Source organism: Pseudorca crassidens, chromosome 10 (assembly GCF_039906515.1).
Source record: "Pseudorca crassidens isolate mPseCra1 chromosome 10, mPseCra1.hap1, whole genome shotgun sequence".
NCBI classification, from domain to species: Eukaryota; Metazoa; Chordata; class Mammalia; order Artiodactyla; family Delphinidae; genus Pseudorca; species Pseudorca crassidens.
The window spans coordinates 73939207-73954489 of NC_090305.1; the positions used below are offsets into that span (position 1 = coordinate 73939207).

Sequence of the window (15283 nt, forward strand, 5' to 3'; positions counted from 1 at the left end):
TGCAGCTGAGGGCGGCAGTTTGTGAGCTGGTACTCTTCCTTCCAGAAGGACTGCTTCTGTGCACATAGGCGCAGAGGCTCCATCTGGTCAGCTGGGCTCATATAACCAGGCTTGAACGCAAGCTGGCTGCTTCAGGAAGTTCTATGAGGTAAGAAATTCTTGTCCAACAAAAGTTCTTTTTCCATAAAAAGGTACATCATGAAAAGGGCAAATGACTTTGCAGGTTGCCCCCAAATGTGTCTGACTGTGAGAGAATTTCACACCCAGTGGCTTTGAGTCCATAAAGTATAGAAATGAAATGATATTTCCCCTGTGTCATCAAGGGCCAACTGGGAGGAAGAGAGTCTGTCTCATCCTCTCCTCCCCAGAGAGCCTTCAGGGACACATATTCCTGTTTCGGAAGTTCTAGGGACAGCCTTGGATTGCAGTGAACTTACCGTCTACGCCTGGATCAGTTGCTTCCGGCTGGGCCTCAGTTTCCCCATCTGTAAAATGAAGATATCAGGTTACATGACATATACCTTCTAGCAATATAAATCAATTACTGTTTAACTGCAATAATGGTAAGAATTGATAATTTGTTTCCTCGAATATGATTCAAACTTTTAACGAAACCAGGAGCTGATTCTCCACTGCAATCCACAGGTGAGCTGCAAAGGCTGGTGAGCCCTTGCACGGACAATCCTGTCTGTGTATTTTTCTGGATGATTTTGTGCATGTATCCAAGGGATGGCAGGGCTATTGTTATAGCCTCCTCAGCTTTCAGTGTCTTTCTTCTAGACTACAGCCCTTTTTTTTTTTTCCTTTGGAAACTACATCTCCCATATCCAGTAAGGCTGGATGTATGATCCAAAAAGGACCAGTAAGAGTCCCTCTAGAGGGCTGTTATGGATGCTGGAAGAGAGGAGTGTCTCTCTTCTAAAATCCAAGAATACTCAAAGCTGTTGGGAGTCATCTTTGCCACCAAGTGGAGAGAAGCAGCAGGACTGATGTCAACCTCATGGAACGTGCAGAAGAAACAAGGAGGAAAAGAGGAAGGGAGGAGGAGAGGGGAAGAAAGGGAAGTGAGAAAAGGTGGGAAGGAGGAAGAGAGGGAGGGATAAAGAGAGATCGAGAACGAGGCTGGAACTGAGAGAGAGAGAAAGACAAAAACGGAAGGGAAAGAGGGAGGGAAGGAGGAAGGGAGACGCCACCAGTGACTTAATTACTTAACACAGTATGAGCCCTTAGATCCAGCTATGCATAGAGGGAAATTTACACCTTGGCTCTTCCAGTAAAGTGAGTCCATAACTTCCCTTTTGCTTCCTTTTGTCTTCAAGTCCATAGCTTCTTCAAAGGGGGATCCATGACCCAAACAAGATTAGAAACCACCACAGTTGGAGCATTTATTCAAGATGGAATGAACTCGCTTCAGAAAGAAACAAAGTTTATTTGATGAATATAAATAAGGCGATCAGCACAAAGTACTTCTCATACACGTGATAACAAATTTATGAACTGTACATACCTTGTACGTTGTACTTCTACTAGACACGAGGTTACAATGACTGGCTACTACATGCCCACTGGTAGTTTCTGAGGGTTCCTTAGTTTTATTTATTTATTTTTTATATCGAAGTCCATAATCACATGGTCAATATCACAACCCACATGCCACTCACTTGGAGAAATATTACAAGAAGCACTATCAAACGAGGGTCGCTGGGAACTAGATACACTGACCCCTGGCAGCATTCAAACGCCACTCGACACAAAAACATCTCAGTAGAGCTTATGTCAACACATTTGAGGTCTCGTCATAAACACTGTTTAAAAAGTAAATGGAAACCCACTTTCAAATGAAAGTTGACACGCTGTTAACGTGCATACTGGATACACAAAAATCATTAAATACAAAATAGAGACAGTACATCGAAATCAAACGGGGTATAAAGTATAAGCTTGCTTTTGCACAAAGCAAGAAGACCAACTCCTCCTAAATGTTAGTCTCGACTTTTTCAATTTCGTTATGATTAAGGGGGAAACCTGCTAAAGTCTGTGCAAAGGAAATGTCTTCCCAATAACACAGTGTTTGTTGTAAACACAAACTATTTTTAATACGTGAAAAGGGAAATTTTTTTGCTAAACCCCCAATCTCAGAGAATACTACATGATATATAATGAAAAGATGCTATGTTAGACAGAATTCAATTTTTAAGGGACTAAATGATAATGCCCCCGTAAAAGTGAGATCGGGACGACTTTAAACATAAGTGGGGCAAAAATGAGCCCCCAAACAATAGGTGTGACAAAATTGGCACATACTTGGAAATAGCTAACTATACACGGTTGGTTGATTTTTCCGTTTCTAGGACCCTCTATTCCCTAGTGGATTTCCTACTTCCTACTTCAAGTATTCAGTGGCAGGGTTCAGATCAGGACCTGGTTGCAGGAGGCAGTGCGGCCACCTATTAGAGGACACCCAAACCGTTCACGGGGACACGTTGCAGGCCTGGGTTTTCAGTGCAACATCATGTCAGAGTGTGCGAAATACATCTGCAAAGAACTCTGCTCATTTCTCCAGTCAAGACCAAGATCCCTTTGATAGTTAAAGGACAAACTTTTTAAACATGAATGTATTGGATCGCTTATGCAACACAAAAGCTTTACACAGTTTGCAATACTTACGACAAGAACAAAGCCAGAAGCAAGAAACCTGCTCGAATATATTACCCCTAACGCACCAAGGATGAACAGTGCAGCCCAGACACGGTTTCCTCTTCCCCGATAGATAAATAAGGTGTCTGACTTTTAACTATCTCTATGGCTCACGCGAGAGGTCCAGAGTTAATTGCACCGACATTTTAAAAAGTAATAATAACGACTAAATTCAATGCAAGACTTCAGGAACGTCTGCTTAGAATCCTTTCCACAGCAGCAAAGAAAGACAACTATATTTATTAAGGCCACTCATGCTTAAATTCACTGTTTGTCCTTTAAAAATGCAGATTTTCATCCCCCACTTGCATACCTGTGGAAGTGTTTCTTCCAATGACAAGAAAATGGATCAGTACAAGAGTTGCACATGTTTGCCAGACTTGGTCATGAGTTTTATGAAGTTATAACAACTTTAAGTTGTTTTGAATCTTCAGAGGAAGCAGGAGTTTAATTCTCCTTAGTACCATGTCACTGTATGTAAAAGACCTCAAAATTGGGTCTCTTTCCCTGGCATGTGCTTTAAGTAATGACTCTGTACCACAAACATGTTGTGTAGAGCTATATACAGATACACTGCTTTTGTGATTATTCCTCATTCATCAATGTTTTCATGTTTGATGCTGAAAATGTTTTGGAATCCATGTTGGAGACATTTTTAAAAAAATGAGAAATGACCCTTCGCTTACAGAAGATCTAAGCTCACGCTGTTTGCACAGCGTTTGGATCTTGAATGTGAACGAGTCCCAGCTTCTTCGTGGAGACCTGCGTGTACAGGAATGGTAAGAGTCTGAGGCTCAGTCGCATCCCAGCCACGGGGGATGCAGGAAACACATGGAAGAGAAATATGCAGGTGTCTCAGGCTCTGGCCACTCCCCAGTACAAAAACAGGGTAGATAAAACTATGAGTGATCAACTTAGATGCGCCATGCGTTGTCAGAGACACACACCATGTTCTCATAAGGCGATTTCTTGGCAAGTACTAGTGGTTTAAAAAATTGATTTCATTTCCAACCTGGCCCAGAGGTAACTACTGGTTCCACCATCAAAATGTGGTTCTTCAAACAGCAGATTAAAGAAATAGAGGAGGGTAAAGGCTCACCACTTTTGGTGTTTTGGTTTCTTTGTCAAACACTCCATGCATCTTGGGATACAAACACTGCCAACACCACTCACTCACAAAATTTACACTTTTTGATAATCTAATGCATTAGGTATGACCACTTAGACTGAACCAGCAGAAAAACGGGAGATGAAGCTAGCTGTCCAACAGAAGCTGAATCCACAGTTAAAATCCCATGAAGTTCAAATTTATCCAGTGATGTTTAAGTAACATAAGTAAAATGTTATAAAATAATGACATTCAGAGGAGATGAACACACTTTAAATGCCCAAATCCCGACCAAAAAAATGGAGGACCTGCCATGTTTTCCTCCTCTGCATTCTCCTTTCCAACATGTCTGAATCCATGAGAAAGGACATGAGACGATGAAGGAAATACCAAGTTGAACAGAATTGTGCTCAGTAATGAAAGTGAAAACTCCTCTTCGGTCCTGATGAGCGTTCCCGGGTGGTGATAGACAGTGATGTGAGCTGCACTGCAATAGATTATCAGAATATTGCTGCAGAGCTGCATTTCCCCTTTAGTCAGCCCTTCTGATAGCTGCAACAAGAAAGCACATAGTTTAGCAGGGAGAGGAACTGGCAGTGATATTGGAGATAATCCTGGCAGGCACTCCCCCAACTCCCACCCCTGCCCACCCCCACCACTCTCTTTGATCGGGGTTGATTGGGACTGGGGAGGGCAGTGAGGCGGAGGAAGCATGGAGCGACGAAGTGAACAGAAAGTTACATTATGTCCTGCAAACACATCTGCGAAGAGGCCTCTTTCAAAATATTTCACATACAGGTGTAGATGACTCTTGATATGCAAAAGGAAATTGAAAGGAAATAAGCCAAAACTGTTGTAGTGATTATCTCTATGTGATCAGATTATGAATTTTTTTCTCTCCACGGGTTTTCTACAATGAGTATGGTTTTTAAATTATTTTTAAACTCGACTTTATAGATATTAGAGAGTTGAAGATGGTCAAGACACCAGAAATCTTAACATTCACTTACAAACCACCTAAGAGCAATGATTTAAAAGAATACTGGAAATTTCACTCCTAGGTATATACCTGGACGAATGGAAAACAGGGACTCAAAGACTACTTGTACACAATTGCTCACAGCAGCATTACTGACAATAACCGAAAGGTAGAAACAAATCCCAAGTATCCAGCAACAGATGAATGGAAAAACAAAAGGTGGTATATACACACAACAGAATATTATTCAGCCCTAAAAAGAAATAAAGTTCTGATTCCTGCTACAACATGGATGAACCTTGAGGACATGACGCTAAGTGAAATAAACCAGTCACCAAAGGACAAATACTGTACGATTCCACTTACGTGAAACATCTACAATAGACAAATTCAAAGATGCAGAAAACAAATTAGAGGTTACAGGGGCTCAAAGGGAAGGGGGGAATGAAGAGCTATCTTTTAACGGGTACAGAGTTTCTGTTTGCAGTCATGAATAAGTTCTGGAAATGGATAGCAGTGTTGCTTGTACAATGCCGTGTATGTATTTAATGCCACTGAATTGTACACTTAAATTGGTTAAAATGGTAGAATTTTAATGTCTATTTTACCACAATAAAAGCGTAACTTAAAAAAGAATATTGATATCTCCTTAAGCAGAGCAGAATGAAACAAAGTTGGCTGCCATCCCCACATCCCATGACGTGTGTGTATATGTTCAGCCCTAAACATAAATGCAACAGTCATCCATTTGCATACTTCACGCCCTGGGGAAGATGTATCCAGAAGCACCCCGAGTTTTCTCACTGTCCCCATAAGGGTCCCTGGGTGTGGAATACAATTGCAGCCTGGGAAGAAACAGTAAAATGGGTGAGAAGAGAGGACCAGCCCACAACGAGCCCGCAAATGATGACTTTCTTCCCTACTGATGCTGGACTTTGTGCACCTGCATCATTATCATTCACATATGGTCTCTGAATACTTCGGGAGTTTCCGGGCACACGGCAAGTAGTGCAGCTACCTGGGGAATATGGCGGGGAGGGGAAAGATCAAACACACACACTCACACGCATGTGAGCCACTTTTTATATATAGTCTCAGCTGTCTGATCTGGTGGTCGATACACAGCATTTCTCAAGTCCCCCTGACTAAGGAGCCAACCAAAGATCCCACTGTCTGCACAGGTAGGCAAGTTATTTCGAGCCCTTATTAAGCAGTGCAAACGAAATAGGTGGCTTAGATGAACTGTGCTAATTCATACTCTGAGGAGTTTGGTGTAACCCTTCTGGTTAAGAAACTTGAATCGGGGCAAAAAAATGACTTTTGCAGAGCCAGAAAGCTAGGGAGTTCCTAGAGCAGATCATATTACTCATTCTGGCACATAAAATCTCTGCAAACTTTGTATGAAAATTGTAAGTCAGAGCACTCTTTCTGCTTCATGAGCTGTGCATAGCTCTAATTCTTCTGTGCATTAAGCATTTCTTAATCATCCTTTTAAGGGGTTGACCAATATATTAAAAGGCCACATGATTAAAAGGTAAAGAGAAACCCAAAGTAGTACTAAAATGCACCGGTCGTATTTTACAGATGGGGAAATGAGTGAAAAATAATTACAGCCAATGTCCAACGTCCTTGATGTTTTTCCAAGATAAAGTAGCAAAGAACAATCATTTATTCAGTTGAAAGAAAGATTTTCAGCTGGGTAACAGGTCACAAGGCAGAATACAGTGCCTCACGACAGCAACACACTGCTTTGGGGTAAGGTTTGCACTGTGGAAAAGAGAACTCTCAAAAAGTGTCGCCGTTCCTTCCACTGGACAGTCCATTCGCCAGGAGGCCTAATGGATTTGAGGGGAAAAAACTCAGATGACACTGCCAGCAGTTGCAAATTAAATGATCCCTTGTTGAGAGGCAAATAAGCACACACTTTAAAAAAAGTTTTAAAAAGCAACCCTGGCTTCCAGCAAGGAAGCAGTCTGGGCAGCCACCCACTGTGAGATAATCTCTGGCCGGTCCTCCCTGCCCTGGATGGTCACAGCAGCCCCAACCTGTCCCCACGCGTCTTCTCTTCCAGCACCCACTCTACATTGTCACCGGTACAGCCAACAGTGCTATTTCAACAACAACATCTACTTCATTTGCACTCCCTATTTACAGCCTTCACTTATAATCCCATCACCGTCAGGGTGGAGGACGGACTCCAGGCCATGCTGGCCTCTCTCTCTCTCTCTCTCTCTCTCTCTCTCCAGCTCCACGTTTCATGTTCCCCCTACGCTGTACTTGCCTCCGCAGTCCTAAAGCTTCCCTTCCTCCTCATTGCACAGACTTGTCTTTCTGTCTGACATGCATTCACACTAACCCTTGACCTGACCGATTCCTACTTATTCTTCGGTCTCACTCTAGATGTCTCTTCTTTCCTGGAGGTCTTTCCTGACCCTCCCAAGTGTGGGATGCGGCACGAGAAGTCTCACACATACGGCACGGTCCCTTTTCGTGACTTGTCTAGACTTTTACTGTCCAACATGGTATCCGCTGAACAAATGCGTCTACTCAGCACTTGAAATGTGGCTGGTCCAACTTGAGATGTGCTGTAAGTGTAAAATGTGCACCGGATTGGAAAGATTTAGTGCGAATTTAGTTTTTTTCTATTGACTTCATGTTAAACATGATATTTTGGATATACTGGATAAAATGAAATATATTATTAGAATTAATTTCACCTGTTTCTTATAACGCTTTTCAATGTGGCTACTAGAAAACTCAAAACTACAGATGTGGTTTGCAATATCTTTCTAATGAACAACATTGGTCTAGGCTACAAGCTCTATGAGGGCAGGGGTCACGCTGGACTTGCTCACTAGCATTCCCTGTGCCGTGCGCACTTCATGGAATAAGCTGATTCACTCACACTTTCCATAGATACTAGAGAGCACCTAGAGTAGGCAGAATCCTAAAGTCCTCCCCACCCCAAAGATTTCCTGCTGTAACCGCTGACACTGGGACTGTGAACATCGCACAACAATTCCATTTCCAATTCCACAATTCCATATGTATGATTATGTTACCTTACAGATACAATTAAGGTTACTAATCAGTTGGCTTTAAATTAATCAAAAGAGAGAATGAGTGGACCTAATTTAAGCACGGGAGCCCTTTAATAGCAGAAGACTTTTCTCTTGCTGGTAGCAGAAGAGAAAGTCAGAGAAATCTGAAATACAAGAGGGATTTGCTGAGATGGAGGGAGCCACAGGGCAAGGAACTGAGAGTATCCTGAGGGATCCAAGAGTAGCCCACAACTAACAGCCAACAAGGGAATGGGGACCTCTGTCCTACAACCACAAGGAACTAAATTCTGCCACAACCTGAATGAGCTCAGAGGCGGGTGCTTCCCCAGAGCCTCCAGGTTAAATCCAGCCTGGCCCACACCTTGACTCTGGCCTTATAAGACAAAGAAGAGAACCCAGTGGAGCCTGAATGGTCTTCTCCACCACAGAAATGGGAGATAATAAATGGATGCTGTTTTAAGCCACTAAGCTTGTGGTAATTTGTTATGCAGTATAGAAAACTAATATAGCTCCTTTCTGTGCCAGGCAGTGTGCTTGGTGCCAAGAATACAATAGTAAAAATGACAGACAAATTCTATGCCCCCATGGAGCCAGTATTTTCAAGAGTGAGACAGGCAACAAATAGATAAATAAATAAATAAGAGAATGAGGCGTTTAAAACTTTGTGCCTGGAAGGAAATTAATAGGGATCTGTGACAGGCATGCTTAAGATTTATTGACTACATGACAATTTTTATCTATTTTTTAATATAGAAAGATGTCCATAATTTTTCAGTGAAAAATGCAGATGGCAATTCCATATGTATAGTTCAATCTTATTTTTGTATCAACATAAACACTTGCAAATGCATATTCCAGAACATTGTTAATAATTATCTCTGGGTGGTGTTTTGAAATTTTCTTCTTTCAATTTTTTTTTTTTTTTAGTTGCACTTTTTGGATTTTTTTAAACCAAGAATGTGTAACTAGTATCACAGCAGAATTGAAAGCTATTTCCACTGTGAAAAAATCAGTACTGGATGTGATCAATGCTCTCGACTTGGTTTTTTCAAAGGGAATCCTGCAGTTGGTGTGCAGGGGTCGGGGGGGTGGGGTGGGGTGGGGCGTGCAGGCGAGCTGAGTGCAGCAGTCAGATTCTGCCCCAGGACAAGCGCCCCCAGGAGAGCAGGCTATAAACGTGTGGTGTCTCACAAATATTCCTCCAGACTGTTTTTCTTTGGAATAAAGACACCTGCCGGATTATGGCTTTCTTCTCCTGCCCTTTCAGTAGTGATTTGCAGAAACAGGCTGGGAGAAAGGGCTCTTTGGTAAATACGGAGGGGTTAAAGGGGAAACTGTTTAATAACAGTAGTAAAACACAGGCTATTTTTGACATCTGGGTTAATGTCCATTACGCTCCATGTGCTTTCCAAATGTGTGCAGTGTGCCCCCAGGTACAAAAACAGACAACCATTCACGGCAGCTTCGGATGCCCCTGACATTGCACATGGTGCCCACGTCAGAGCCAGCCCCTGATAGGCTAATTAACACAGTCTGAAGAGAAGAGCCGTTTGTTCTGGGGGCAGTGGGCATCCTGTGGAACAGCTCCACTAAGTGACTCTGCTCGCAGGAAAACCCAGTAGAGTCGTTTCTGCTCAAAAAAACCTATAACTACATCTGTGTTATTACTTAACATCTTTTAAAACGGCGTGGAATAGGTTTCTCGTTTTCCTCATGAAGATTTATTTATTATTGTTGTGATCAAAGTGACAACAAATTATGTTAAATCATTTAATTTTCTTGATAGGAGCAACCACCTTGAAGCCGTAATTCAAAAATATGACTGGAGAGCAACATGTTACCTTGCGAGTGGCCTCCTACAGCTCCACAGGGCAATAAAATGTAACACTTCAGAGCCCAAAGGGCTGACGCTGGGGCTGCGGGTGGACCCAGCAAGGCCTCAGCTCAGAATTCAAACTGCTGTAGAGCCTGCTGGGTGGGAGGGGCCCTGAGCGTCTCCGGATTTCATCTTTACCTTTGCTTTCTGTGCCCTGGGGTGCAACTCAGCCGCAAGGTTTTAAATGAAGGGATTTTGATGGATTCAGATGTGTACAGCAAAACGGCAACATACACTGCTGTGCCTCCTGAGAATTTATTTTTGCCATTATCACTGTGGTCAGAATTACTCGCAGCTAACATTCTGTGCACGCTGCCTGCCACGCTGGGCGCTCTGGGCTTTTGAGTGAATTATCTCCAACAAGTTTGACAGCCCTATGATACTGACCTGGTTGACAGCCCCTTAGTAGGCGAGGAAACTGAAGCTTAAGGGAAAGGAATGCGTTTGGTCAAATTCCCATCTTCCTGGGGCTTGATTTGAAACCACATCTTCTCGACTCCAGAGCACATTCTCTTTACCATAAGGCCAGGGCTTCCTAAACCTCGGTCCTTCGTGTTCTACTGTCCCAGTTTTTGTAACCTTTCTATAACACCTGCCACAGTGGATCGATATTTTTCTTTAAAAACCTTTTCTAAAAACCAATTTCCTTTTAAAGAAAGATTTATTTTAATACCATACTGGAGTATTTATCTAATATACCTTACAATAATTGCATAGTTATTAAAATGAAAGTGCTTCCCCACGAAACACCTAAAGCTATCTTCTCGTGGACATGCAACGCCCTGCCTGCCCCTAGCCCTCCCTGCCTTGGAGACCATTCCCACTGCCCTGGGTGGCCTTCTCCAGAGCAGCTCCTGGTCTGTCGGCTGGCCTGAGCATGGGCCACACTCGGGCCACCAGCTATCCCCAGCACTGCCTCAGACGACACTTTAGGCTCAGCTACCATGGGCACTCTTTTCTCGTTTCTTCTCCACGGGCAGATGGCAGCAGAAGTAAAGGTCAGAAATCTGCCACTCAACGTCAGTGTTAGGTACGCTATGTAATTTTTAAAATACTGGTTGAGTAGAAATGTGCTTTTAGTTGCCATTTTTTCCTTAAAATGATACCTTCTTTACCCTGAGAGATTGCCTACAAGCTAAAGGCCTTTGCCACTCTACTCCACAATTTCTTGATCTTGGTACCATGGACATTTGCGGCTGGATAATTCTTTGTTGGGAGGACTGTCCTGTGCATTACAGGATGTTTAGCAGCATCCCTGACCGCTGTCCATTAGATGCCAGTAGCATCACTCCCTCTCCCAATAATGACAATAAAAAATGTCTCCAGATATTGCCAAGTTCCCCTTTTGGCGGGGAGCGGGGAGCAAAATTGCCCCCATTTGAGAACCACTGGTCTCATCAATTGTTTCTGTATTTAACTGGATGATGGTATAAGCATTGTAAAATATGTAAGATAATTACATATTATAAGATATTTTGATAAGCTATGTATATGCATACATGCATCTACCAACCCATAAAAGATACGAGCAATTTTGCAAAAATAAAGATCTATTTCTGAGCTCCCATCATATTATTGCAGACACCGCAGCATAGATTTAAAGGTCCTGTGGAAATAGGTACAAGCTAAGTTATAAAAATAATGAAAATGTACAAGTTATCCGACATAAAATAGAAATGCCGCAATCCTGAGATAGCAAGACACCTAAGACACTTGCTGAGCTCAGTGAAAAGGTACAATCTAGTTTAAATTTATAGCATTCCTTCAGTGTCCCTCTAGGAGTTTGGCGTTTTGCCAGGGTTCCTTGTTAAAAATTTGTTAAACGTGTTTGGCATTAATGCAAACACAAAGTGGTCATTTGTTACAAATTCTATTGGAATGCATTCATTTAAGGCAATGAAGTAGTTACTAGAAAAGAAAAAAAGTTCATTAAATACATTTTAAAAATACAATGATGTATGCAGTGTGTAGCCGTGGCGCCCTGGTGGCTGTATAAATCGCTGACAGAATAACCACACGTTGTGTTTAGTTTGAAACTGGAATCTTTTAAACATAAGTGATAGAACAAAAACTGGTTTTGTTTGTTGTCAAAACCCATGTTAGTCTTTCTTTTCCGAACGGGTTAAAATAACCAGAAGTTTGGCATACGATTTCTAGCATCTCAAATCAGTGAAACATATAGGTTCGAATCATGCTTTGGGAATCTTTTCCGGGAACTGGCTGTGACACTGGAGATGAAGGCTGATTCAACAAACAGAATGCCCGCCTCCCCCCGCCCACCCGGAGAGGGGGGAAAATGCCCGTGTCATCGTGGGAACCCCACTCAGGGAGGGTCAGTACCTCTGTGTCCTCACAGCTGTCTGAGGTTATTAGGTTACCTGTAGAGGGAAAACCATTGGCTTTCATCATGGAGACAATGGAATCCTACGAGCAAATATTCTAAGCCTGGTGTATAGAACTTCCACCTTCCTGTCCCACCCTGCACTGTTCACACAAAGGAATTATTGCTGGGTAGTGATGACTCCTTATCTCCTTCAAGAAACGGTTCTGAAGCTCAGCTTTTGAGGAAAGGGTCTATTTGACATTCTATGACATTTGATCCTGCCACGTTACCCTGCTGCGGATGTGTGTATGGAATATGCCATCTCAGGGCCCCTAGATGTTTGCTAAAAGCCAATCCTAAAGGTGAATAGGAAACTCACGTTTCACAAGAATATTCAGAAAGTATTCACTGCTTTCTTCCTCCCTCTTTCTCTCACTCTCACATACTTACTGCCATGAGAGCATCTGGAGGATAGAATCCCCGTAGTCCAGGGAGCCACAATCCCAAACCCCCATGGCCCCCAAACCTCTCTCTAGGTTGGTCTCTTTCGCCAACTGAGTTTGGCGTTACCCAGGCTGCCCTCGAAGGGGACAGACTCAGAGTCTTGAAATATTCCCCTAATTCAAGAGTAAACTTAGACAAAACCTGGTATCCTGTGTGTGACCTAAAGAAGTTTGCCCTTCCCGTCACAAAGGCCAAACAGGGCCAAGAAGCCAAACATCTAAGAACAGGGAGAAAATACTTATCTCCCAGGAGCAACCAGAATGCATGATATAAAAGGCAAGAAACACACCAAGTATTACAGAGCACACCGTGGTTTTATACCATTCGTTGGGCCCTCTTTTAGAAAACGATTGGCAGACAGATGACGGTTTCAAACTAGACAAAACTATACGGCCACGAGAACACACTGTTAAGGCCTCTCTCAGGGCCTGGGAAGAGGTCTGTGTGCTTGAGGGGCCAGAAGCTTATGCCCCGTTAGATTCATGATAAATCTCTTCTGCTTGCAATTAAAGTGTATTTTTGAGATTGCATTCAAATTCTAATGAGAATAAAGTAAAGCATGTTTTCAAATCCCTTACGGACAAGGATTCAGCTTTAGGTTGATATTGGGAAAGCGCATCGGAGCACGAGGGAGTTGCAGGCATGAGATGGCCCTCCTCGAGAAAGGGGCAGACGAGGCATCCTGGAGGATTTGAAACATGACGGAACCATTTGATATCTCAAGTTTGCCGACCAGAAGTGGCTCGGATGACAAGTGTTTACAACAGGATCTTCATAGAGCCAATAATGGCAATTAGTCCCCAGGATTTGAAGGCGCCCTTCCCGCCTTGCCTCACTGAGGTGGAATGCCACTTACTCTTGGGGCTGGCGACTAATTAGGGGTCTCTTTTGAAGATCAAGGTTTTGCGATCCCTGTTTCTTAATAACAAGGTTGGCCTGTCGGCCACCTGGGTCCAGGCGAGACCTCCCTTTCCCTCTCCCCAAACAGCAGGCACCGCCTGAGGCCAGGAGCAAGTGTGGGCAGGAACACACAGATCCAGCCGGGTGAGCAATTTAACCTCTTCACCACCAAGGTTCTGCAATCCAGTGCTCCATTCAGCCGCCCGGAAACAGACACAGTTGACCTCGCTTCTCAGGAAGGGCTGAAGGCCTGGGTGTGTTGCAAAGTAACCATGATCAAGGTGCAAACACTACACAGCAAGCTTTCATATGGGAAGAGGGGCAGGAAGACTCCACTTCTCCAGAGGAGTGGCGAACCAAGAGGGTCTTTGCATCTCCTTCAGCTCGGGCAAGTTCCAGAAGGAGTTTTACAAGTCACCAGCTAACGAAGGCTGAAGGTGGAGGGGGAAGGACAATGAAGCGCCCCTTCTGGAGCCCTAATCTGTCATCAGACCTGAGAGAAAGGTGCCCGCCTCTGCTGACCTCTTACCAGGGCCCCCACGGCCTGGCCGGATGAGGCTGGGCGGGCTGCTATGCTCTTTAAGACACCGTCAGGGAGAGAGAGAGGCCAAGACAGCAGGAAGAGGAAGCTGCAAAGAATTAAACTCGTGACAGGCTGGGCAAAGCACAAACAGCAGGAGAGGTCGGTCCTTTTGGCTGGTGACACACTCTGGCCTGGGGTGGTTATGGTCACCAAGCCCATCGGCATTCCAAAGTGTCAACGGCTAATGCAGCAAGTTCAGCGTGGTTTTGTTTCATTTCTGAATGCTGGTTGCACGGCGGCAATGATGGCCGCTGAAGGCCGGCAACCCCACTGCCGTAAACAGTCAGCACTGTCGGTGATTCTGAAAATCACTGAAAAAACGCTTTATTTTTGGCAGATAGGGGCTAAATGGACCTTGCATTTGACTAACTGTACTTTAATTTCAACTTGCTTCAAACTTTTTTGTGTTTTCTAAGCAACACCAAATCAGAGTTTCCTCAACACAAGGAACTAGCCTTCTTGAGGGAGGGGGAGACTTCTTCAGTAGGTGGGGAGGGCAACGTGTACACACAAGCCAGCAACCAGCTGAGTGAAGTCAGGCCTTTCAGAGACATATTCAGGGTCTCTGAGCCCACTGAGCCCTGATCCACACCCCCTGCAAATCAAGGTATAGGTAAAAAGCTCCCTCACTTTAGTCCATAGAGTTGAAAGTGAAATAGGTTATTAACTGTGATGCAAAGGCAAATTCAGTTTGCATTTTGTATTGTCTTTAAGCCACGTTTATGAAAAGCACGAGAATCCTTCCTCCCTCCCCTCCCTCCCTCCCTCCTTCCCTTCCCTCTCTCCCTCACAATTGTGAGCGCATCTACCAAGAACCACGCTAAGTACTGGAGACATACGGCTGAACGAGATAGACGCTAGCTCTGACTTTCATGGAACACACATCTAGTGAGCCTGTCAGACATCACATTCAACAAATAATTAAACTGAACATGTGCTTAATTAATTAAAATTGTAGTAAGTACCAAGGAGGAAGAATGACCTGTCAGCATTCTCTGAGCACAGCGCTTCTGACACGTGGCATCCGGTCCTCACACTCTGAAGAAGTTGCTACGATTAACTTATTACACTGCTCCAGAAAGAGGCACAGAGAGGTAAAGACACATACTCAGAGTCACACAACTAGGAGGTGGTGGGGTCACGGGGCAATCACACACACTAGGACATCAAATCCCCAATTTATAGGAACAAATGGGGGCCCTGATCTGATCTGCCAAGAGAGCTGGAAAGACTTTCCAAGGAGGTGATGTC

At 43.7% G+C, this 15283-nt stretch overlaps 1 protein-coding gene across 12 annotated transcripts in view; it reads right to left on the minus strand.

The window, feature by feature from the left end:
• Positions 1 to 1409: 1409 nt before the first annotated feature.
• ERC2 (ELKS/RAB6-interacting/CAST family member 2) overlaps positions 1410 to 15283 on the minus strand; it is a 960889-nt gene continuing 947015 nt past the window's right edge. For 9 of the 12 annotated variants that reach the window (XM_067754789.1, XM_067754790.1, XM_067754793.1 and 6 more), the window contains one exon: positions 1410 to 4357. In XM_067754789.1, the coding sequence (XP_067610890.1) occupies positions 4058 to 4357 (300 nt within the window). In that variant the 3' untranslated portion in view covers positions 1410 to 4057. The remainder of the gene's footprint in view (positions 4358 to 15283) is intronic. The other 3 variants (XR_010947074.1, XM_067754799.1, XR_010947075.1) reach the window with 2 other exon arrangements.